Source organism: Eleutherodactylus coqui, chromosome 1 (genome assembly GCF_035609145.1).
Source record: "Eleutherodactylus coqui strain aEleCoq1 chromosome 1, aEleCoq1.hap1, whole genome shotgun sequence".
Lineage (NCBI taxonomy): Eukaryota > Metazoa > Chordata > Amphibia > Anura > Eleutherodactylidae > Eleutherodactylus > Eleutherodactylus coqui.
This window is the reverse complement of record NC_089837.1, coordinates 376,273,546-376,299,272: the sequence shown is the minus strand read 5'-3', so window position 1 is coordinate 376,299,272 and position 25,727 is coordinate 376,273,546. Positions and strand designations below refer to the sequence as shown.

The 25,727-nt window shown below is 40.9% G+C and overlaps 2 protein-coding genes across 2 annotated transcripts in view; both read right to left on the bottom strand.

Moving 5' to 3' along the window:
• Positions 1-5,201, bottom strand: part of MYH15 (myosin heavy chain 15) — a 75,650-nt gene extending 70,449 nt beyond the window's left edge. The window contains exons 1-2 of the mRNA XM_066592764.1: positions 5,111-5,201; positions 887-990 (exon numbers count right to left, since the gene is read on the bottom strand). Of these exons, the coding sequence (XP_066448861.1) occupies positions 887-990; positions 5,111-5,201 (195 nt within the window). The remainder of the gene's footprint in view (positions 1-886; positions 991-5,110) is intronic.
• Positions 5,202-13,341: 8,140 nt separating this feature from the next.
• The window catches only part of CIP2A (cellular inhibitor of PP2A), a 35,789-nt gene continuing 23,403 nt past the window's right edge, over positions 13,342-25,727 (bottom strand). Inside the window, exons 10-21 of the mRNA XM_066578679.1 lie at positions 24,806-24,965; positions 24,149-24,290; positions 23,762-23,861; positions 23,023-23,141; positions 22,060-22,246; positions 21,757-21,831; positions 21,563-21,673; positions 19,905-20,101; positions 19,054-19,167; positions 18,006-18,088; positions 17,560-17,699; positions 13,342-14,197 (exon numbers count right to left, since the gene is read on the bottom strand). Coding sequence (XP_066434776.1) covers positions 14,027-14,197; positions 17,560-17,699; positions 18,006-18,088; positions 19,054-19,167; positions 19,905-20,101; positions 21,563-21,673; positions 21,757-21,831; positions 22,060-22,246; positions 23,023-23,141; positions 23,762-23,861; positions 24,149-24,290; positions 24,806-24,965 — 1,599 coding nt within the window. The 3' untranslated portion in view covers positions 13,342-14,026. The remainder of the gene's footprint in view (positions 14,198-17,559; positions 17,700-18,005; positions 18,089-19,053; positions 19,168-19,904; positions 20,102-21,562; positions 21,674-21,756; positions 21,832-22,059; positions 22,247-23,022; positions 23,142-23,761; positions 23,862-24,148; positions 24,291-24,805; positions 24,966-25,727) is intronic.

Here is a 25,727-nt window from a genome sequence, read left to right as displayed (position 1 = left end):
TGGATGATCAAAATTCTCAAGTGTTGGGGTTACTTGACCCCTGGTCCTTCTGCATACATGTCCAGAATGTTCTAGGCTCCAAAAACTCACAATGGAAAGTAATTAAGATAAAGGTTAACCCCTTCCCGCTCCAGGACGTACATTTACGTCCTGGAGCATCGGAGTATGTATGCAGAGAGGTCACAGGGCTGTTTACTACAGCTGACACCCGCGGGCAATAGCTGCGATCTGCCGATCGCGGCTATTAACCCTTTAAATGCTGCTGTCAATTCTGACAGCGGCACTTAAAGCCCCAGAACGCTGTTCGGGGGTCCCATACGGCCCCTCAGCGGTGGGATCGGGGGAGCCGTGCAGGTGTCATGGCTGCCGGGGGCCTTCTGAAAGGCCCCAGGGCTGCCTTGAGAGACTGCCTATCAAGTCATCCCCGCGCGGTGGCTTGATAGGCTGCCTGTCAGAATGCAGTATGACGAAATACTATAGCATTACGTCATACTGCAGGAGCGATCAAAGTATTGCATATTGTAGTCTCCCAGGGGGACTTAAAAATAAAGTGAAAAAAAGAGCAATGAAGTTTTTTAATTGCAAAAAAAAAGTAATAAAAGTTTAAATCACCCCCCTTTTGCCATATCTATAATTAAAAAGTCTTAATAATAAAATAAAAATACATATTTGGTATTGCCGCGTCCGTAAGAGTCCGATCTATCAAAGTAGTGCATTATTTACCCCGCACGTTAACCATCGTCCGGAAAAAAAATAAAGAACTAGACAAATGCACTTTTTTAGTCACCCTGTCTCTCAGAAAAAACACAATTAAAAGCGATCAAAAAGTCGTACATATTCCAAATCATTTGTGTTAATATACTAAATACAACATGCTATATTTCACCTTGCCATCTGCCAGTTCAACAGTGACTTTTCCTCCAGCTGAGTCTTTGATCTCAGCTTCCAAATAGGCTTCCTTCTCATCAGGTATCCAGCATTTCTTTTTTCCTGTTACAGTAAAAATGTCCATGATATTGCAGCCATAATGTTTTATTTTACAAAATGATATTCATCCTTTTAGCGCATGGCACTGCTTTTATCTAGTAAGCACTGAATCCTTCTTTCTTTAAAAGAGTTCATTATGAGGGTTTATTCCAGCTCATCTCTTTTTCATGCTGCAACAGAATAGTGGCTACACAGACAATTGTACAAGTGCCGATGGGGTGCCTGGTTGTCTAATACAGCCGGGCACCCAGAAGAAAAAATAAAACCTTTTTTCCCCCAATTATTTCTGCTTTTTACATGGTTACAAGCACTTAAACATGAACTATAGCTTTAATATAGTTTCATAATTTTTTGTGGTGTTTCATTCTTCAAGTTACTATTTATAGTAACCAAAAAATAAAAGATGGAAATCGTGAAGATTTCATATTGACTACTATTATCTTCCAAATAGACTTAAGCCCCATTTACATGCAACGAGTATTGCTTAAAATACCTCAAGCAAGGTCTTCTGAGTGATAAATGTTGCGTATAAATGCTACCATCGTTTGCTTTTCGTCTGAACGATGATTTTTAGTTGAGTTTAAAATCCATCATTCATCCGGGGTGCTGATAGCAGGGACAGCACGCTGTGATTCCCCATGGAAGCGCTGATAACATTGTATTCAGCTGCAGGCCACCTGCTGTTATCTGCATACAGCAAAGGGAGCCTCATTTACATGCAAATGAAACTAAAAAGCTACTAATGGGCATTAGTGCCCATTAGTAGCTTATGCAAAATGATTGCTCAAACTGTCAGTCATCCTATCTTTTGCACAAATTTTGAGCAATCATCTTTGCGTGTAAATGGGGCTTTACTATTCCTGTTCTGTTGGGGTCATTTCTCAGCAGTCATTTCAGTATAATTACACCAAGGATTACAGTGAATTTTTTTAAATCTGAAGGTAGTTAACAATGGATTCAGCAATGACAATAGGAAAAATAAAAACTATACAACAGAGTGTGTACCCAATTTTAAATAGTAAAACAAAATGCTTTCATAAGTACTGTGTGAATGACACACGGCAAAGCAGTGCTGGTGATAGCACTATCTAGTGCCAATGATTACTTTATCACCAAGGGAGCCATGTGATAGAGCTGCTGGGTCTAACAAGCCTGACTGTAATGAATGCCATAACACAGAGCTTTTCTTTCTCCCTGTGCCCGGGTTCTATTGGCAGTTCCAGTCACTGGTGACAATTGCAGGGTAAAAGAAAATAATAAAATAAATGTATCTAATTTAGAATCATATATAATGATATTAAATAGTTCTGTGTAGACTAAAGTATTTAATATGGAATATATTTTCCTAGCTAAGGGCTCCTGCACATTGCCCTGGGAGCATCGACGTCCATACTTACCTGTCAGTTTCAGTTTTCATCTGTTCTGCGGCTGGTCCACAATGCGAGCCGTCGGACTTGCGCAATACAAATTTTCCTTAAAACTACTGCTTTTCCTGCATCATCGCCTAGCAATGACGTGGAATCCACAATGTCATTGCGGAAAAGCCACGGATCAGATGACTTCCATTGACTTTAATGGAAGCCGTCCGCGCAAAATTCGAAGAAAAACGTAGCATGCTGAGATTTTACCTCCTCTTGCGGAAACTGTAATTTCCCATAGCATGCTGTGGGCGCTATGTGGTGCAGACGCCTGCCGCAGATTCCGCAGCAAATATCCGCCCGCGGGCAGGAGCCCTTTTTTTCTGTATATAGGGATACTATGAAGCATTACAATAAAAAGTGTATAGGAAAAGAAAGCAAAAGACAATTAAAAGGTGTTAACCCCTGAAAGTGAGTTATTTCCTATCCACAGGATTGGGGATAACCTGCTGATTGGTGGGCATCCAATTGCTGGACCCTCACTGATTCTGAGAATAGTGCTCCAGCACGTCCTGAAGTGAGGGCAACGGCAGTTGCATGTGCGCACTGCTGCTACATTCATCTCAATGAGATCACAGGAGTGAACTTTGCTATCTCAGGCAGTCCCATTTGAATAATTGTAGTCACGTTAGGTATGTGCAACCGCTGTTGCCCTCACTTTAAGGACTCACCAGAGTCCATTCTTGGAATCAGTGAGGGTTCCAGCTGTCGAACATTGACCAATCAGCAAGTTATCCCCTATGCTGTGGATATGGAATCACTTGCTTTCATAGTGTAACGCCCTTAATAAAAAAAAGAACTAGCCCAGATGAGATTCCCCTAACTAGGATGTGTTAAGTATTAAAATAAACAACAGCCATAGTTAAATGCAAAAATACAAGCAACTACTACCGTGTTTCCCCGAAAATAAGACAGTTTCTTATATTAATTTTTATTCAAAATGGTTTAACTTTTTTACATGTATAGCTGTCTGGACACTATTTAAATTGGCTTTTTAATTAACTGTTAGCAGGGCTTAATTTTGGAGTAGGGATATATTTCAAGCATCCTCAAAAAGCCTGAAAAATCATTTTGCATCCTCAAAAATTCTGGAAAATCAAGCCTTATTTTCAGGGTATGTCTTATTTTCAGGGAAACAGGGTATATGTGGTCTAATTTAAATAGCCAACATGGAGTTTACACAAACACCAAATATATAAAGTTTTTCAATCATTTTTTAAATTCTATATAAAAAAAAAAAGGACATGGGGAATGATTGATTTACCACTTTTATTGCTTGGGCTATATTCCCCAACATTTGTGTGCTGTGTTCGTGCATGCAGTTTATACAATGTCACTTTCTCTGGCTGGGGTACTACTCAGCCAATGCATGTTATAGTACGTGACCCAGCATAAGTTTCATAGGAGGTAAATGTTCAAACACGTTGGATCAATAAGTACCAGAGACTGTTATGTTCCCTCTGAAAAACAGATTCTTGCCTGATCAAACTGCATAACAGGGTTGTATAATACGATTAGCCACAACAGGGCTGTGTAGCAATAGCTGAACTCTAGATATGGCGCATTGATTCCAGATATAGCTCATGTACAACAGCGACGTAACAGATATCAACAATAAAAGAGTTTTATGAACTTGTAAACAACTGTCCCATCTAAAAAAATGCAACTTCTGTAGTGTAGGAAAAGACGTTACAAAACAAATGCTGTGCTTAGAACAATGAACTGTGAAATTTGATAATTTTTAAGTTCCATAAGCTATACTAGTAGCAAATATTAACCACTTCCTTCCAAAGAACGTACCATTCCGTTCTAATTGCTGTGGTCTAACTGCAGAAGGATGTAATAATACTTCCAGTAGATGGCACTGGTGTTGTGCCTGCTGCATCAGCCGTAGGTGACAGCTATTATATACAGCTGATATCTCACTGCAACAATTGGAATTGGACTTATGTCTGATCTCAGTCATTTAACACATTAGATGTATCTAAGGAGCTTGACAGAGGGCGAAGGCTCACTCTGTCAATCCACTGGTGCCCCATAAAGCAAGTATGGGGTGCAGATGAAATACCATGGTTGCTAGGGACCTCACAAATACCCCCAGGACTGCCATTGGCATTCTCACTCCCCCAAAATATCACTAGTTTTTGTTTCTCATTTTTGGAACTCCCTCAATAACAACAACATTTGCAATAAAGTTAATATGTTACTTAAACTGCACTGCACATGGCTTCAAAAAATTGCAAACTTTTTTTGGTATTGCTCTTTTTTCCTTCCCTCATGTTACTAAAAACCAATAACTTGTATGTCATATTAGTGCCAATAAAAATTATAACTTTTCCAATGAAAAACAAGGCCTCATCTTGCTATGTGGAGATAAAAGTAATAACGTTAAGGGTTTCGGAATATGGCATTATTATTTTTGGTTTCATAAAAGATGCAATATTTTGCAAAACTACTAAAAAAAATTTTAAAAAAGGATTGCTATAATTATACCAACCTACAGAATAAGGTTACCATATTACTTATCACACCCTGCCCATTATGTAAAAGAAGAAACAGATGCAACAACATTTAGGTGGAATTGAAGTTGTTTTATTCCTGCTTTCCCTTTTAACCTAAAACGTGCCCTAGAAGCCCAAAATAGTCTGGTCCTTAAGGGGTTACTAAAGTAACTATATTGATATCACATCAAATGTTGTACTTACCGTCAAAAGCAACAGTCTGCTGTATCATTAACTCTTTCTCACTCTTCCTCAGAAAGGAAGCTGCCTCCCCGAAGTCCGACATGTCCATCATCTTGACAGATTGAGGTGATACACAAAATCAGCCACTGCAAACATTAAACAATCTTTATGATGTTGACAATATTACAAACATATACATTATACTGAATACTCTGCATAAGTAATAAAGGATTTCCAACAAATCCAATGACTTATTACATACCTTGTCAAGTAAATGGTTCAGTGACCTGTGTCTGATGTGTTCTACCTTTTATACAAGGTCTTCAAGGTCAACGAGCCTCTGAACCTCTCATACCATGCTATATTAGTCTGGTGGGTGTGTGTAGATTGGTGACACTAAGCATATAGTTATGGGGGAGGGGGAATGATTTTTTTGGCTCATGTTTGTCTCTTCACGTGATTGTTGGTGCATTGTTGATAAATGAGCTAATGGAAACAAGAAATAGTTCTCCCTAATCACACATGATAAAATATGGACATCGTCCCTCCTAAAACCTTTCCATATCACTTTCCACTTCAATGGCAAAGTAAAGGACTGGAATGTTTATTTGTTGCCTTTTATATCCAGTGATATAGCATCAATATGTTCATTTAAATAAAGTCAGACTGCTCACTGGAGGGAATGATATTAAAGGCAAAACTGAAGTGCCTTGACACATAATGAGAAGACATGAGACCTTGGAAGATGCTGATGTTGGGGAAAGTGGAAGGCAAAAAGAAGAGGGGCCGACCAAGGGCAAGATGGATGGATGCTATCCTTCAGCTGACGGACTGGACCTTGGTGGAGTTTGGGGTGGTGACAGCCGACAGGAAGCCCTGGCATTGGCTGGTCTACGAGGTCACGAAGAGTCAGAAGCGACTGAACGAATAAACAACATGTTCATTTAATATAATAGCCAACTGAAATTTGGAGCATTGAGTTTAATATAAATATGTATAGTGCTATTATGAGTGACCATAATACAATGAAATGACAGGGCCCTAACTAGCTTATAATATTAGTAAAGGGAGATCTTCCCTGGGTTTTGTAACCCGTCTATGCATTCATTTTTTTTCCATGGCTACTTGTTTTAATCTTACATCTTGACATCAGCTCTGATATTGCCTGAGCACCATACAGTGCAGTTTTGAATGACTCTATAACAAAACTTTTTAAAGTGACTCAGATTGCCTATCCTGGTTCAAACCCATGATGTCCAGTCTTTTCACCATCTTATTCTTTTACCTTTTTTTTCATTTTCATAAGTATACTTGATATCATGCTTTACCACAACCTATCACATATAGTGGTGTTATACATCGTTCCCCACTCCAGTGCCATCTTCCTGTGTCCTCTTGGTGGTTGTGTCACATGGCTATGGAACTGGGGTACACCACTTACATCACTGGCAAGACGCTATTTGATCCAGGTGGTCGATTCAAGTCTGCATTTGTCCTGTGACGCTGCAGCAAAACAATGGTGAAAGAGGTATTTCAGTAATAAAGTAATAAGACATTGGGAGAGGAGGACAAGATCCAAACATTCATCACAGGAGAAATTCCAGGTTATGGTTGAAACTTATTCATCATCCTTGTCAGAGAGTAAGGGAAAAAATAGACAAAGTATTGAAGTTCATCTGGTCAGTGGACCAAGATGTTGATCAGAGGGAAGCTCAAGAGTCTAGCTCTAGTGCAGTGATGGGCAACCTTTTGAGCTCGGTGTGCCAAAATTCGCCAAAAAACCGAGCATAACTCGGGTGGTGTGTCACTTCGAGAAAAAAATCCATAAATTCGCGATATTTATAGTTTAAATAACAAAAAAGGATAATTGTAACATATAACTGTATTTAGTAAACCTAAAACAACCATAGCACAGGCCCTCACCTCTCCCAGCCTCCCCCTCACTCATCTTAGTAATGATGACCCCCAGCAGTGACAGTGCCCCCCCTAAAGCAGCCCCCAGCAGTCACAGTTCCCCACCACAGCAACCCCTAGCAGCGGCCCCCAGCAGCGACAGTGGCCCCCCACAGCGGTTCCCCCAGCAGCGACAGCAAACCCCCCCCCCAGCAGTGAGAGCGGACCCCCCAGCAGCAACAGTGGCCCCCACAGCAGACCCCCCAGCAGTGACAGTGGACCCCAACAGCGGCCCCCCCACCAGCAACAGTGGACCCCCCAGCAGCGCCCCCCCCAGCAGCAACAGCGGACCCCCCTCAGCAGCGACAGCGGACTCCCCCGGCAGCGACAGTGGCCCCCACAGTGGACCCCCCCAGCAGCGACAGCGGCCCCCGAGACCCGCGTACTCACCCCATCCATGTCCTGAAAGCTTCGCTCCTCCGCTGGCTTCCGCGCCCTCCAGGAGCGATGATCTCCGGCGCACACTGTGACGTCAGTGTGTTGCAGGACGCCTTCTCCCCCGGACGCTCCCGCGGAACCAACAGGTAGGAGACGTCGGGGGACGGGGGGAGGAGGATCCTGGCTGCACACTGACATCACAGTGTGTGCCGCGATCAGCGAATACCAACAGGGGAGCCGCGGCGGTCCCTGCTGGTATTCACCAACGGGGTGAACGGCCAACAGCGGCTGCGTGTCAGCAACTATGGCCACGCGTGTCATAGGTTCGCCATCACGGCTCTAGGGCATCATGGTTCTTTAAAGTAGGCGATGCCTTAAATAAGGCAATGATGGCTGTGAGGATGTATCTATATTCGCAGTCGTGCAGTGTCAACTTTGTGGGCAGAAAGAAGTCTAAAGAATGTGGGAATGTTTAGCTTGCAAAAAAGGAGAGAGGAGACTTAATAGCTGTCTACAAATATCTGAAGGGTTGTCACAGTGCAGAGAGATCAGCCCTATTCTCATTTGTACAAGGAAAGACTAGAAGCAATGGGATGAAACTGAAAGGGAGGAGACACAGATTAGATATTAGAAAAAACTTTCTGACAGTGAGGGTGATCAATGAGTGGAACAGGTTACCACGGGAGGTGGCGAGTTCTCCTTCAATGGAAGTCTTCAAACAAAAGGCTGAAGAAATATCTGACTGGGATGACTTAATGAATCCTGTACTGAGCAGGGGGTATGACCAGATGACCCTGGAGGTCCCTTCAAACTCTACCATTCTATGATAATTCCACAAAAACATTTCAGTAGTAAAGCCTACTGAAGTTTGCACAATATCTTTATTAACCCCTAAGTTGCGTCCTGACAGCTGACATCTGCGGACAACAGCCCCCCACAAGCCGTGCGGACGATCCGTGCTGTTAACCTTTTAAATGCCATCAATTCTGACAGCGGCATTTAAATTCTGTATGTCCCCTTCCCCCGCGATGAGATCGCAGGGAGCCGTGTGGGTGGCATGGCAGCCGGGGGCCTTCTGAAAGGCTCCAGGGCTGTCTTAGCAGACTGCCTATCAAGCCATCCCCGAGGGGTGGCTTGATAGACTGCCTGTCAGATCGCAGTATGATGTAATGTGAATGGACCTCACCACCGAATCCCAAAAAGGCTTGATCAGGCTCATGTCAGGCGAACATACAGGTCACACCATTATTAGGAACTCTCCATAATGTTCCTCAAACCAATTCTGGACAACTTGGGCCCAATGGAAGAGTGCATTATCCTGCTGGAATATTCCATCATTGCTGCGTACATTAGGTTCATGAAGTGAAACCAGCAGTGAAACACAGTGGGCATCAATCAGTCAATGGCGTTTTTAGGTGGACCAGTGGACCCAACTCACGTGAACACACCCTACCTATTATGGGATTACCACCAGCCTGCACTTTGCCTTGTTAACATCTATGCTACACACTCACCCATTAGACCACACCACATATTGCCAGTCCATTAGGGTCCAGTTAGCAACCTCACAAGCCCACATGAGGCACTGTGTCCAGTGTTGTGGTGTTAACCGAGGCACTCTGGTGGATCTTCTGCTCCTATATCCCATTAAAGCTAAAAACTGTTGCACGGACCTTGAGATGTGTGGGTGATTTCTGCCAGACTCTCTTCTCTGTTTGCAGGGACATGCAGGTGCTGCTACTTAAAAAAAATTAAGTTTCTCCAATACCTCTGTACAAATACATACAGCAGACACATCAATGTAATCAGCGTGACTGTCATTACCTTATGCTGGCCTCAGAGAGGGCTGTAAAAGCAAAGTGACAAATTCCTTTTAAGGATTGATAATATGGGCAAGAAAGGGTCGTCAGTTAACAAATATACTTCCCATCGCATATTAGAGAGGCCTTAAAAACAGACATGCAAAGCTAGTATGAGTCAGTGAACAAAAGCGATGGTGCTAAATTTACTTAGACAAAATTCCAGTGCCTCAAACTCTAATGCACTTATAAAAGGGTGCACTGTGCATATGCATTGCCACCACTTGTTTAGACGTGGAAAGCGGACATGAAATACTGTAAATAGTGATGAGCGATTACTGGAATAATTAGGTTGGAAAATCGGGCTGATCACTCCCAAAGATAATTGGGATGACCTGATCCAAATTAAAAGTCAATGGGAATAAAAATCAGGTTCCCTAATGTTTCCTAGAGATTCAATGAATATGGCTCAGTGGTTAGCACTATTGACTTGCAGTGCTGAGATCCTAGGTTCAAATCTCATCAAGGGCATCTGCATGTACTTTGAAAACCGCCATGCAGATGCTGCCTTTGTCAGATTTGAGCCGGAAACTCCAGCACTGAAAGGCAACAGTGCCAACAACTGCGCCACATCACTTCTCCAAAGGAGGACCAGAAAAAGAACACACAAAGAACAAACTCCATGCAGATATCGTCCAGAGTCAGAGGTGCACCTAGAACCCTAGCGCTACAAGGCAACAGTGCTAGTCACTTAGCCACCAAGCTTTTCTTTTTCTTCCTCTGGAGGAAGAAGAGAAGATCGTCCGTCCTTCTTGTCTGGAGGAGAAGCAAGCAAGCAGAAAAAGGAAGAACAACCATGGCAGCTCAGTCATTACCGTGTTTTCCCGAAAATAAGACAGTGTCTTATATTAATTTTTGTTCAACAAGGTTTAACTTTTTTTACATGTATAGCTGCCTGGACACTATTTAAATTGACTTTTTTAATTAACTGTTAGCAGGGCTTAATTTTGGAGTAGGGCTTATATTTCAAGCATCCTCAAAAATTCCTCGAAGGACAACATCTGCATAGACTTTCTTTTTCTCGTCATCCAAAGAAACAAGCAGCATGGTGACTCAGCTGTTGGCACTGCTACCTTGCAGCGCTAGAGCTCTAGGTTCAAATCTGTGCAAGGACAACAGCTCTATGGAGTTATGTTATTTGTGTTTATTCTTATTTCTTCTCCAGGAGGAGGAGAACAAGTATGGTGGCTCAGTTGTTCATCACTGCTACCTTGCAGTGCTGGAGTTTTAGGTTCAAAGCTGAGGAACAACATCTGTATGGCGTTTTTCAAAGTCTTTGCAGATGTTGTCCTTGAGATTTGAACCTATAATCTCAGCCTGCAAGCCAACAGTGTTAACCACATCCATTGAGGCACCAACATGCAGACTTTCAAGCAATCTTTGCTAAAAAAAAAATTTAAGTCGGGCTGTAAATCAATATTTCTAGTAATGCAAGGGGCCTTAGGGAAAGAAATGGATAGAAGTGAGAAATATATTAAACACAAAAAACCCAGTGTGCTTAATTTTATTCATGTTCACTATATACTGAAACGTCCCAATTTCATCTGGTGACTTCACGCACAGCTTGGGTGCACAGGCAAGAACTCATCTAACCACTAAGACAATTCATTTTTTTGAGAGGAGCCGATGACAGCTGTATCTTGACTGAAGTCACATTATTAAGATGCTCCAAATAGCTCTGCAAAGCTGTCATTGGACTTGCCTGTAAATTATCAAGCTAGCCTAGATATTACAGCTCTGTACAAGAGTCTTATACTTAAAGCCAAAAAACTAAGTTAGTTTGTTCTGAGAGATCAGGAAAGCTTTGTCCCAAGCCATTCAGGTAAAGCATACACCATAAAATAGAAGGGCAAGAGACGGGAATAAACATGACAAAACAAGGGGTAAAAAGGCTTTGTCTTTAATACAGCCATTTCATTTAGAGTCCTATGCAACAAAAAAAGAACACATTTGTCCCAAATATCTTGTCCAAAAGGTTACAAAATACATTTTTTGCATATATAAAAGGGCACTTGAGTTTTCAAAAGAATATTGAAAAAGCAGTCTAGTTCTTTACTGCCTGCTGCTTTGAACCCTGTTGAAGGGCTAGGAGTTCAGTTTTCCAAGTACATTTTCCCATTTTGCTGCTGTGCTGTTTGCAGTCTACTTTTAGGTGGGAGACTTGTCCTAAGCTAGCCATTCTGCCAGTATCATGCTTGAAAAAGGTGCTACATTGACACTGAAACCAATTGTATTAGCTGGATATTCTGTCTGTCTACCTGCCATTAAACCTTCCCATTTCCATAAGCAATCCAGTCTTCGCTATTTAATGTACGACTAAAAGGGGGTTCCAATTTCATCATCAAACCCCCATCTCTTTCGGTAAGTAGTGATACACTATCTTCTACATTATCTTATGAGCGCAGGTTCTCTTTATTAAATCATATGGTTTTCCTTTTCTGAAATTCCTGCATTGGATTTTGGGCCCTTCTCTGACACTCTCCTGCTCTATGCATGCACTTGGTGCATCAGTAGTGTTTTTTCAGCTTACTAGGACTGCAAGTGTGGAAGCTACCCCTGATGCAACAGGTGATGCAATTTGGATGACTTAGAAATCAGAGTCAAAAATTGGTGGCAGAAATGTCAACAACCTCCGATATGCAGATGACACCACCCTGCTTGTAGAAAGTGAAAGGCACCTCGAATACCTTATCCAACAAGTGCAAAAGGAAAGTGAATGCATGGGACTGTATATCAGCAGCAAGAAAACGAAAGTCATGACCGCGGTAGGCAATGGTACAGTGAACATAACAATTAACAACGAAAAAGTCGAGACAATCCAAGATGTCATCTTCCTTGGATCCAAAATCAATTGCAACGGGCAGTCGGCACGTGAGATCAAGAGACTGATTACACTTGGTAAGAATGCAATGCAAGGAATGGAAAAGATCTGGAAAATCAAGGATATTATCATTGCAATAAAAAACAGACTGGTCAATGCAATCGCTTTCCCATAATGACGTATGGTTGCGAAAGTTGGACGCTCAGAAAAACAGACAGAAGGAAAAATTGATGCGTTTGAACTATGGTGCTGGAGGAGAATGCTACTGATACCTCGGAATGCCATGACAGCGAACAAGGTAGTGTTAGTTTCCGTCCAACCGAAAATACCACTATAGGGCAAAATCAAACAGCTGCTCTCTTTTTGGCCACGTGATGTGCGCTAACTCACTGGAAACAGTACTGATGCTTGGCAAAGTCAAAGGGAAGAGAAGATCAAGACGACAAAAGAGCAGGATGGCTAGATACAATCAAGGCCACCACGAATATGTCAATCTCGGAATTGAAAGAAGCCCTGAAAGACAGAAACGGAGAACATTGATCCATGGAGTGACCGAAGGTCGGGTGCGACTGAATGGATAATCATCATCACTAAAATTCTGAGGAACATTTTGTTTTCCTGCACCAAGATTGCAAGGGCCAGTAGGTGTCAGGATGATAAAAATCCCCACAAATGACCCCATTAAAAAAAATACACCACTTAATGTATTTAGAGTATTTTGACCCCACAGTTTATTTTCAGGAGTTTATGCAATTTAGAGAAAAAAAATGATATATATGCATTCATTCTTCAACAGTGCACAGGGAAATGAGGATTTACACCCCAAAATGGATACCCCTGTTTGTCCTGTGTTCAGAAACATACCCATTGTGGCCCTAATCTTATGTTAAATAACGGTGATCATGTGACCGGGGACCACACACACCGCTGCCAGCTCTAGGCTGTCTGCTACTTCCAGTAGGCAATAGCAGGGTGCTGTCACTCACCCTATGACTATTCTACAGGGCCAACATGTTTTCATATCCCTGTAGAATAAAGCCCAGACACCCAGGACGTGAAAACACGTGATCACAGGTAGTCTTTAGTGAAATAGCCTTGAAATCAGCTAACAGCATTGAAAGCAAAATCATCCAAGTGCCTAAATACTATTATTAGGGCTATTTCACATACAGCTTATTTTGGGGGTTGGGGTGGTAAAAAAAAAAAAAACAACATTTTGCATATTTAGTATTTTCATATTTTCAGACACATACAATTACAATAATTAGTCTGGTTTGTGTTCAAGTTTTAATGAGAGTAAATGCACCAATATATGTACAGTTAATTTATTAAGACAATGAGAAGCCCGTAGTGCTGATAACCAAGTTCATGGTGAAAGCAGAAGTTTTACAAAATTAATAAAGTTTGTTGTACACCTTTTAGACATTTTGTACTTTAGCTAAAATATAGTAAAATATTCAGATTTTTGCCTGCTGTGACTAGGTTGACAAGTCTTTCGATTTGTATACAGGGAGAGACTAGTAAATCTAGCCAAGCCAGTGCTGACTATTTTGAGCTCTTTTTAAACAGTTTTCGGTAGCACAGCAACATTTTAGAGTAAAAACATAGCCCTCTAAGGTGGGTCCCTGCACAGATTCCATGCTGCCACTGGTTCATGCAGCAAGAAGCTTGACAGGTTCCCTTTAAGCTAGTTCAAGAACTGCTTATACTATTTAAGAATAGCTAAAGTTCTATTAAAGCCTTTAAAAGGCTTTTTTACATTTCATATCAAGTACTGAGAATAAGTCTTTGGACTGTATTGTAAAACCATTAAAAATACAGTTTTGACCATTTGCATATCATTAAAAAAAAGTTAGTGTGGCCATTCTTCTCTGCGATGTTACGGGCCTGCTGTACATCACAACAGAGTATGATACTGCTATTTTACTAAAGGCTGAGGTTCACATTCTCTTTATTAAGTTTGCCACTGCTTAGGCTGTGTATCATGGCAATCATATGTGAATGTTTGTTCAGCTCTTCCTGTTGGGATTTCAAAATTGCTTCCTTTTCTTCCAAACGTGTTTCTAGTTGAGTCTTCTGAACTTCTAGGGAAGATACCTGTATTTGGAGACAATCAAAAACATACAAGGTTAACAGAATAGAATACATTTGGTAAGAAAGAAAGCAAAATAAGGTGGACACTAAAGACAATTCATTGTGGCATTGTGGTTTTTTTCTGATAGTGTTCCCCTTTCATGATAAATGAGAGATTTTAATAAATTGAACTTTCCAGACACTTTGATACCAATTTTAAAAAGAACTTTGAAGCAACAACTGGGAAGTTTTTTTGGTTTTTTTTTTAAACTTTTAAAAAAAAATCTACTAGTTTTAATAATCTTGTTACTTTTTTCCCCAAATCCCCATAGGGGACTTGAACTAGAGATCTTTTAATTGCTTATAGAATAGTACTGAAATACTTCAGCATTTCTGCTTACTGGATAGAACTACATGGCTTCCCTAGGGGTTTTCACAAGGCCCCAGGTTGCAATGGCAACTGAACGTCTGCCTGCAATCTTACTACAGGTGAGGTGTTCAGATGACAGAGAGAGCCCCCTCAGTCTATAAAGTAGCTTTTAAATGCCCCTAACAGAATTTACAGCAGCATTTAAAGAGTTAACTGCTGTAAACGGAATTATCTCCAACCCCCACAGCTGTGGCTGGGTGTTGGCTGTTCAAGACAGCCAACACCCGCCACATATAGAGCAGGCTCAGCTCCCGGGCGCGCACTTTACAATGATAACCAACATCCACCATGCATGTACGGTGTATGTTGGAAAGGAATTAATTGAAAACCACTCCTTTAGTTTTACTATAAGCCAGTTTCATAATTAACTTAAAATCATAGAGAGGAAAAAAAAAAACCTGGACATTGACAACATGGCAGTCAATGTATGAACACATCTGAATAATGATGTAGTTCAGGAATGCCATTAGTATACTTTTGGGCATTTTTATATCGTGGTAATAAACATTACTGATGTATTTTTTGTGAGCCTTGTACTTTTTGTATTAAAGCTTAAAACGTTAATAAGTTTAGGCCTAGTTAGGTTATAAAGAATTGATAGCTCTCGTTAGAGTATTACCTTTTTCACTGCTGGAGAACATGGTCTTAGCCAACAAACCTGAGTGCTGGGTAAATACTACTCCAGAACTCATATGGCAGAAGCAAGTTGTGTATACTGTGCTTGGGGGGCGATTTGTGCTCCATTTGCTACCAAAGTTGAAGTGGAATGTAAGACTAAGAAAGTGGAACTAGATTAAGCCTTCGGGCCAAGAGGAAACTAGCCTAAAAGTTTGCACAGAAAACAAAATGTTTTACAGATTGCTTTGTAAAAGTTAGGGCACACTTAGGATTCGAAGATTCACAGCGTGCTTAGAATTCACTGCAGAGGTTAGATCCTATTTGTAAACCAGCTTGATTAAAGGGGTTTAGTGGGATTACAGTGCTCCCCAAAAATAAGACCTACCCTGATAATAAGCCTTACCCTGATTTTTAAGGGGACGGGGGCTTGAAATAAGTTTTCCCCCTAAATAAGCCCTAGCTACACACTACATGAAAAAGAAAACCACAACCCCCCCCCCCCCTCCCAAAAAAAACCCCACTCCCCTAGCATGCACCGTTCGGGTCCCTCCCGCTGCTTTACGGTAGTCTTCCATGTAGTCCTCAGTGCTGAGAGAGCATGCTCTTAATGGCAACATGGCTTGAATACCTCTGCCTCCAGCAAGACATTGCTTCGATTGTTTCATCGATCGCCGATTCCGATTGGCTGAGGCGGTGTTCTGAACCAACAACAGCCTTTCATTGAATGACAGCATTGAAAGACTGTGATTGGTTCATCAAGCGCCGGCTCAGATTGGTTCAGGAACACTGCCTCAGACAATCACAGCAATCTCTTGCTGGAGGCTGGGTATTCAAGCCCCGTTACCAGGAAGGAAATGCTCTCTCAGTGCTGAGGACTACACGGAAGACTGTTGGAACGACAGAGACCAGTGAGAGGGACCCAAATGGTGCGTGCTACGTGAGTATTAAGACACCCCCTGAAAATAAGACACCGTGCCTCTTTTGTGGCAAAAATTTATATAAGACCGGGTCTGGATAGGTCATCCCTAGCATAAATCAGTGGGGCACCACCACTCAGGACTGTCACCGATCAGCTGAGTGAAGAGGCCACAGCGCTCAAGTGAATGCCGTGGTATCTTCTCAGGCCTATGATATAATGTTCATCAGTCACATGCCCTGAGAGCAGCTTAGTCCCATTGACAGATCGGCGGAGGACCCAAGCAGGGGATCCCCATCGATAGGACATCTATGATCTATCAGTGATCTATCCAGAGAATAGATCATCAAACTGTCAATCAAGGAAAATATCCCACTTACATTGTATTGTGACATTTGAGTTCTGCAATAAATACTGAAACCGTAAACCCATCCTTATAGCACCATCCAAAAAAAGTGCTGTGAAGGGGGCATATGTGAAAATCCTTAACTGCAGCTGAAAGAAAGCTCACTTTTTGATTGCATCCGTACTTGCAACACAGAGCTGGCTTCACAGAATTGCACAAAGTTCAACCATCTGTCTGGCAAATATTGTTTCAGAAGCCATCGCCCATATTGACTTTCACTGGCTCAATATCTTGCTTTCCCAGTCATAGGTGTGCATGTAAAGAATTACCCACTTTGCTGTCTCAGCTCATTCTGAAAATTAGTAAGAAAATCCTCCAATGTAGTTTAGTGAGTACATTGAGGTAGGAGGTTACTGTAATCGGGCCAATTAAAGGGGTTGTCCCGCGCCGAAACGGGGTTTTTTTTTTTTCAACCCCCCCCCCCCCCCCCCCCCGTTCGGCGCGAGACAACCCCGATGCAGGGGTTAAAAAAGAACACCGGACAGCGCTTACCTGAATCCCCGCGCTCCGGTGACTTCTTACTTACCCGGTGAAGATGGCCGCCGGCATCTTCTCCCTCGGTGGACCGCAGGGCTTCTGTGCGGTCCATTGCCGATTCCAGCCTCCTGATTGTCTGGAATCGGCACGTGACGGGGCGGAGCTACACGGAGCCCCATTGAGAAAAGCAGAAGACCCGGACTGCGCAAGCGCGTCTTATTTGGCCATTAGACGGCGAAAATTAGACAGCAACCATGGAGACGAGGACGCTAGCAACGGAGCAGGTAAGTGAATAACTTTTGATAACTTCTGTATGGCTCATAATTAATGCACAATGTACATTACAAAGTGCATTAATATGGCCATACAGAAGTGTATAGACCCACTTGCTGCCGCGGGACAACCCCTTTAAGGCATTTCTTTAGAATGCAGATCACTGGGCAATGCGTGTTAGCTATGGCAATACTTCCTACTATGCACATAATAGTCAATGTTTACTACAAATATTTTGTTAGCCATTGGAAAAATACAATTCTTACCTTAATGCTCAATTCCTTCCTGGCTTGTTCAGTTTTACTTAATTCCTTCCGGAGGATATCAATAGTTTCTTCCATATCTTCTTTCTCCTTTTGTTTCGCTTTAAGCTTTTCCTCTAAGCCCTTTATTTTCTGTTGAAAATCTATTCAGAATGAATGAATGAATGAATGAATGAATGAATGAATATTTAGGGATATTAAAAGGTGCATAAATATGAAGTCACACTCCTCACCGCATGATCGCAGCGAGGAGTTTGAATGGAGCAGTGAAATCTATACACTGCTGCAGCATTCAACGTCTATGCAGCAGATGGAAACAGCTGAAGGCTGTAGTTGGCTGTCAGTCCCATAAACACTGACAGCTGCTCTAAGTCAATGGTAGGGTTTCCTGCAATCAGGTATTAGGACTTCTCCTCTGAAACGCCCTCCTTTAATAAAACATTACTTACTCAATATTTTGCTCTCTCTATCTTGTAGCTGTTTGGAGACTTCTTTTCTTTGATTTTCAATGTCTTCCAATTGTGCCAAAGTTCTGAAATATTACATCATTGCCAGATAAACAGATTGCGTAAAAAACATTAAAAAAAATTTACTATTAAAATTGCGCCGCCAAAAAAAAAATAGACGTGGTGTTGTCTGCGAGTAGCAACAAAATGGCAATTCTGATAGACGATTCTATTGAATTTGCCATTTTAATATATGGAATATTTTCTAGATATGAACCTATAGTCCACTTTGTGTTACCCAATTTAATTTAGGCTGAATGCACACGGGCACGCATGGAACCCGCCCGACGTCCGTGAGTACCTGCCTTTCTTGATCTTCATCTGTACTGTGGATGGTCCGCAGAGCTTGCCCTCGGAGATGTGAAGTACAAATTATTTTTTTTAAACTCCTGCTTTTTTTGTGGAATCCACCGCCTGTCCACAATTGACATTGCGGACAGGCTATGCCTTGGACGGCTTCCATTGACTTCAATGGTCCGTGTGGGAACGGCAGTAAACTGCAGCATGCTGCGATTGAAACTGCAATTGTTTTCAGCTTGTGTGCATGAAGAATCACTTTTCCACAGCATGCAATGGAGGGTTATCACTGCGGAACCCGGAGGCGAACACCCACTCTGGATTCTGCAGCAAAATTCTGCCCACGTGCATTAGGCCTTAAGCAGCAAAACTAACTATACTGAATAAAACTTAACCTCCCAACTAGTGTCTCAAGAAGCACATCTGGCTTGTGATCCCCTTCTATGTGGCTCACCATAGGATACTCAAGTTATGACAAAATACATTAACTTGATATAATATGACAAACACTAACAGTATTAGACATTTATCAATAGAACAACAATTAGTGTGATATAATACTAGTATATATAAAAAAAAAATAAATCAAACTGCTATATTTATCTGCACATTCGAAATTCATGCTTTTGCATTTTAAAAAACGTCAAAGAAACCCATTGGATACATGGGTCACAAAAAAACATCTCAATCTTACTTTTCATTCTGTAGTTTGAGTGAGTCATTTAGTTTTTTCATAGTTTCTGCTTGCTTGCTTAATACATTATAAGATCCCTGCAACTCCTTGTATTGCTTTTCACAGAGTTCATATCTGTAAAATAAGACATAACGCTTAGTTACACATAAAGAACCTTACTGTAGTACAAGTACTAAATTGCAAGACTACAAAAATATTCTTTCATACCCAAGGTACATCAACAGAGAATTACAATGCTGCAAAGATAAGAAACAGAGTGGCATTTTAAAAAGTCCTAAAATGTTAAGGAATGTTTGGGTTTCCAAAATTACCCTGAATAAGACAACTATTACTAGTAATTATTAGGAAGTTATATAGTACAAGCGTTTCTGTGGCACCACACAGCTCTGCTACATGCACCTCACACAGCACTACTACATGTACATTACATACAGCTCTGCTACATACATTCTTCATACAACTGGGATGAAAAGCAGCTCAGCAGAGTCCTGCACACACTGATCACTACACTGAGCAAGTAACTCACTCACGGACAGACAAGAGGCTGTTAGTGTTTTGATAAGCATAGAAACACAAATCTATATGCAAGCATTGTGTGGTACACAACAGCCGTACTTCTACTTGGAAAAGACAGGCACAGCAATACAATATAAAAATGCTAACAGCTATATGAGTTAATACAATATAATCTCTTAAGTATAACTGCCAAATCTGTATTACATCAGTAATGTCTGATTGACTGATAGGTGGAAGGAGTTTACATTCTGGGTACAAGGCATCTTCAAGAAGCATACCAAAGACTGCATGACGTTACATTTCCTGCTGAACCCAATGCTTAATAGAATCCTTACTTCAATATGTGATCAGCATAGGATGCTTTTAGTTTTTCATGCTCTTCAGCTACAACTTGTAGCTTCTTGCTGTGCTGGAATAACTGCTCAATGTCACTCTTCGCTCGTTCAGACTCAAGCTGCTGAGACTTTAGAAGCAAGCTGCCTTCCTCATTCTTCCTTTCTGCCTCCTTAAGTAATGTAGCCAGTTTTCTTGCCTGCAGTATCCAAACAAATCCATGTAGAAAAACATGATGGTGTCAGAAATACAATCAAGGATACATTTTCATATAAACATCAATGTAGTCAAGGCATTCACTTATTTTCATGTGTACTCTGATACAAATGAAAATTACTGTGGTAAAATAAGTACAATGAAGTAAGCTCTAGGCTGGACCTGGGAGAGTCTAGGTTGATATATAAAATGAGACAGCTCAGTCTGGGCAAAAAAAAGTGTATCTGGGTAAAGAACTGGCTCAGAGATAGAAAGCAGAGGGTGGTAATAAAATGGTTCGTCCTCCGATTGCGCCACTGTCACTAGTGGGGTGCCACAGGGTTCAGTATTAGGCCCCATTCTGTTCTACATATTTATCAATGACCTGATAGAGGGAATGCATTGTAAAATATCAATATTTGCAAATGACACAAAATTACATAAGACAATTAATACAACGGAGGACAATATGTTCTACAAATTGACATAGATAGGTTGGGGGCTTAGGTTGAAAAATGGCAAATGAAGTTCAATATTAATAAATGTAAGGTTATGGACATGGGCAGGAGAAACAGATGTCACCAATATACACTAAATGGGGTACTGCTAGGGAAAAGGGAGATGGAAAAAGACCTGGAGTACTAGTTGACTGTAAACTTAATTTGAGCAGCCAATGCCAGTCAGCTGCTGCAAAAGCAAATAAAGTCTTGTGGTGCATTAAAAGAGGTATAAAGGGTGAAGGATGAGAACATTATTCTTTCACTATATAAGGCACTTGTCAGGCCTCACATGGAATACTGTGTACAGTTATGGACACCGCTGCTCAGAAAAGATGTTACAGTGCTTGAGGGGATTCAAAGGAGGACAACTAAATTAATAAACAAAATAAGAGGACTGGAATACCCAGAGAGGCTATCAAAATTGGGATTCACCCTGGAAAAAAAAAAAAAGACGGTTAAGAGGCGACCAAATAACCATGTATAAGTACATGAGGGGACAATACAAGGATCTCTCCCATGTTCTGTTTATACCCAGGACTGCGTCGGTAACAAGAGGGCATCCGAAACGTATACAAGAAAGCAGGTTTCATCACTAACACAGAAAGGGGTTCTTTATTGTAAGAGCAGTGAGACTGTGGAACTCTCTGCCTGAGGACGTGGTGATGGCAAATGGAGTTAAGTAGAATTCAAACGCTGATCCAGGGATTATTCTGACTGCCATCATGGAGTCAGAAAAGAATGTTTTCCTCCAAATGAGCTAAATTGGTATCTGCCTTGTTGGGCTTTTTTTGCCTTCGTCTGGATGAACAGGGGGGGGGGGAATAGGAACACGCTGAACTAGATGGTCTTCATTCAGCCTAACATACTATGTTACTAAGTATATTCAAGCAAGTATGATCTTTACTGAGAGCGAGCAAGAGGAAAAATTACTCCATTTAGCCGAAAAATATACTGTCAGACCTCACCTCTGCCTCAGCTTGTGCTCTTTGACATTGGTATTGTGAAATAAGTCGATCTGCTTGAGCAAGAGCCAAAGTCTTTGCTTCTAAAAGATCCTGTAGACGACTTTCTTTAGACTGTCAAATCATAAGAGACAGTTAAATAACTAGTTTTCTTTAGAGTACATACAGATAAAGCTAGATAAAAGCCCAGTACTCACAGCTAGGGCACACAGTTTTTGTTCATAAACATCCATGATATCGGAAATCCTCACATCATTCACTTGTTCGTTCAACTACAAAAATAAAACATAAATTGGATGAGTGCTGACATTTGTGATGATGCAGTCCAGTACATATGAACACTGGTGTTGAGGAGACCGTTGCCACGTAAGTGTACAGACTGTTCAATGATCAAACTAGAAGGGGAAAAAAAAATAGCATTCAAGCAGTAGTCCATCTTTATTCTGATATATTACTGTAAGTTTGAGTACTCCTACAACAAAGTAGATGCTTAATTTTACCTCCATCCCCGACTGTAGCTTTTGAATGAGATCCTGGATATTTGTGGATGACATATCTATGCTGTGCATTTTAGAAGTCTGTGATGGTTTACAATTGTTTGCAACAACATGCAATCCATATTTTTTTGACGGATGCTGGGTTTCTTGTTGTGTGTATGCATTATTAGCAGCAATACTTTCCCCGAGCCTAAAAAGATAAAAAGATTGCATTATTAGAGCCATAAAATGCAATATTAAACTCTGAAATATTTCTATTAAATTGAATAGCTAAAGTTATAAAGACAAGAATTGCAGATTTAGCTAATGTTGCCTCTAGAAAAAAAATGAACAAAAAAAGAGATAAAAAAAGTAATACATCAAAAAAGGTATAAACAAAAACTAGAGCCCTTTCCTCGGAACAAAAAATAGGTTATGGCTCTCGGAATATGGAAATAAAAAAAAATAATCACTTAAAAATAAAATAAAAATTCTTTATTAGTTTCTAGTGTAGTGTAGGTACAATACTTAACGGCGTGATGCTATTTTATTTTTATTACATTCCTTCTAAAACTCACTTTGGTCTCATGTCCACGGAAGTTTTTCACTGCGTATTATGCGTGTGATGCACGGCTGCATAATACGCGGTGAATGGAGTCATTGAACTTTCATTGGCCCATGCACATTTGTGTGTAAACAATGCAGGTACACATGAGAAATAGATGTCAGCATGCTCTATTTTCTGGTGTACAACGCAATGGGAGCCCTACGCTTTGTATAAGCAGCATATGCAAACACTGTTCATACGCAATACATTGCATAGGGTGGAGATGTTATATGCAACCCCCACTATGAAACAGCGGAGAATTAAAAAAACAAAAAGACTGTTACACTGCACATGACTCCATGCGTGTGATACTCGGGCACTCAGTGTTTACCGAAATGCTTGTGTCCAGGAGCCCTTTATCTTGCAGGTTTTATACTCACACAAATGCTGGGAAGTCTGGCAATGGTGCAGCTTCAAATAATATTCGAAGGCCAGTTTGAACTCTCTCCCTGTTACCAGAGGTTATTGCAAAAGACAGTGATGGAATCAAACGCTGGTCCTACCAAAAGAAACGCATATAATTTGCTTTTGCAATTGTTTTTTTTTTTTTTTCCGTCGAATAATTTGCATGCTTTTATATGAAATAATACAGGTTTGCAACAATTGATAGGTTTTGTACAGAGTGGATATACCAGGATCGGGCAATCAGGTCTGAGACAAATAAGTAACATGTAGAAAATAAATAGAATCCGATTGGTAAGAACCTCTTACAGAAGCTGCAGTAACAGATAATCTACAGATTACAGCTTTTATGTTTCCAGAGCAAGTTTGGAAATTAAAGTAGTAATTGAATGTTCTCTTCATTGATACAAAATTGTAATTATTTGATATGTAAAATTATCAGTTGATGAATTTACTGTATCATTGAGAAAAACAAAAAACAAAAACAGCAGTGATTGTTGGCTGAAATAAAAAAAAAAATAAAAAAATAAAAAAATAAAAAAAATATCCACAGTAGATAACATTTACCTGACCCAACTGTAGGGAAATGGGAAGGGAATGAACAATGCCAATACTGTTGTAAAGGGTGGGCTGTATTCCCCCCAAGTGTGCAGAATGCCAACCCCCAGGAGGATCACCACTGTAAACAACGAATTTCATGTCGACAACAGACCATACCTGTAGTATCTTATAGAAGGCGGCTTCCATATTTGTGACCAACTGTTTTAGTCTGCTCATAACAGCCAAAGTCTTCAGTATGACATCTGATGAAACATTGCTTGGAACGAGAATAAAAAAAAAATGATATAAAATTTACGTGTAGCCACATCTGTATTTGCAATCAAATTACATATAAGGCATTGATCTGTAACATATTGTGGTAACTCTCACAATAATCATCCATGTACAAGATTCTCCAAATATTAGTCCCATCATGATATGGGTTGACAAGCATTAAGTTCATTTGCCAACTAACCAGCGATGCAAAGCACTGTATAGTATTATGCTAAATGCAACAAATATGAAATTACGTATGCATAAAAAAAAACAAAGCATAGAACTTACGAGAGCTCTGAATCCACCATCTTGGCACCAAAGCTGGGATCTGCACCACTGAATGCAAACTGATAGTCAATAAGAGAGATGCATCTGTTTACAGCAAGCTTCATAGCAATGCGAGATTTTAACGAGTCGTCAGAACAGAGCGGTGAACAAGGGTTAAGGAGAACAGCCATAAAAGATAGCTGTCATGTGGATCTGCAGGAAAGTAGGACATTAAAAAAATGCACTGCGAATGCGTCCGGCACATATGGACGCATCGGCCGTGCTGAAGAAAGAAGATCCGCACTGGAGCCGGAGAGGTAAGAAAACATTTTTTTCTCCCAATGCGTCTGCGGGAATCCATGCGTGCAAGTGGACATTGGGCCTAAATGCCAACAAAATAGGCACTTTGGTTACTTGAACCAACTCTATATAAAACAGAAGAGTAACTAGTTTCATTTACTCTTGTGTATTTTATTAACTTTTCATCTGTTTTTTTTTTGTCACTTCGAGACACAAAAAGAATTTCCATTATATTATTTCTAACAGAAACTTAGATGTAATTTCTTCTCCCTTCAGTATCCACTCCTTATTTATGTGTAAAACATTTGGATGCAAAATACTGATTAACTAATTTTTATCAAAAATAAATATTTTAGGTTTACTTGATTAAAAGGATATTGATCAATACATCCAATGATTTCACCATTCTTTCACATTTCTTTTTTGTGAAGTGTTCATCCAAAGGAGGATCAGGAACATTAAGTTGCTCAAGGATAGCTGGCAACATAAGGTCTATATACCTTTCTGCAGACTGGCTGGTATCCATGGCAATAGCATCCTAATCACGGGAAGGGAAAAAATATATATTAAAGTACTCATAAGCAAAACAAATTGAAAACGGCTGACAGATCTACATAGGAGTCAGGAGTGAAGACACCTTTACTAAAGCTCTCGGCAGCCACATCATACAGAAATTCATGTCGAAACCCTGGTGTGTGCCCACTAATCCTGCTCTGTGGGTGGGACTTCTTCGTCTGGTTATCTTCTTCTGTCCAATCAGAGTTGAATTTTAGAATAAACTGCCATGTGTGTACATGAGGAACACTACTAATTTTTGGGCATCATATGACCTGTAACCTACATTTCTCATCAGTAAATGAAACAAAGAAGCAGCACAAAGACTGCAAAATAAAGGTGCAGGCCCAAACAGATGTGATTCACAAGCCCATAATTGAAGACTATGAAGGATAGCCAAACAGCAATCAGAAAAATAAGGAAAAATGCTGAGTCTACTCACCCATGTTGCTACGTTTCAGCTTATCTAAAGCCTCAGGCGATGAGGTAAATGCATAAAACCATAATTAGGCCCCCTGTCCACAGGCGTTGCGGTATCCCACAGCGGAGCTCCGTCCGGGAGCAGGAGCCGCAGACGAATCTCCGCCGGTCAGCCTAATCTGATAGGCTGACCGCAGAGAATCGGGGAAATTCGCAGAATGCTGCAAACTGCCGGCCGCGAGTGGAGAATCGCAATGATTCTCCGCTCGTGGACAGGGGTCTGGCGCTTTCCATAGCAATGCTATGGAAAGCTTCAGACGGAGTG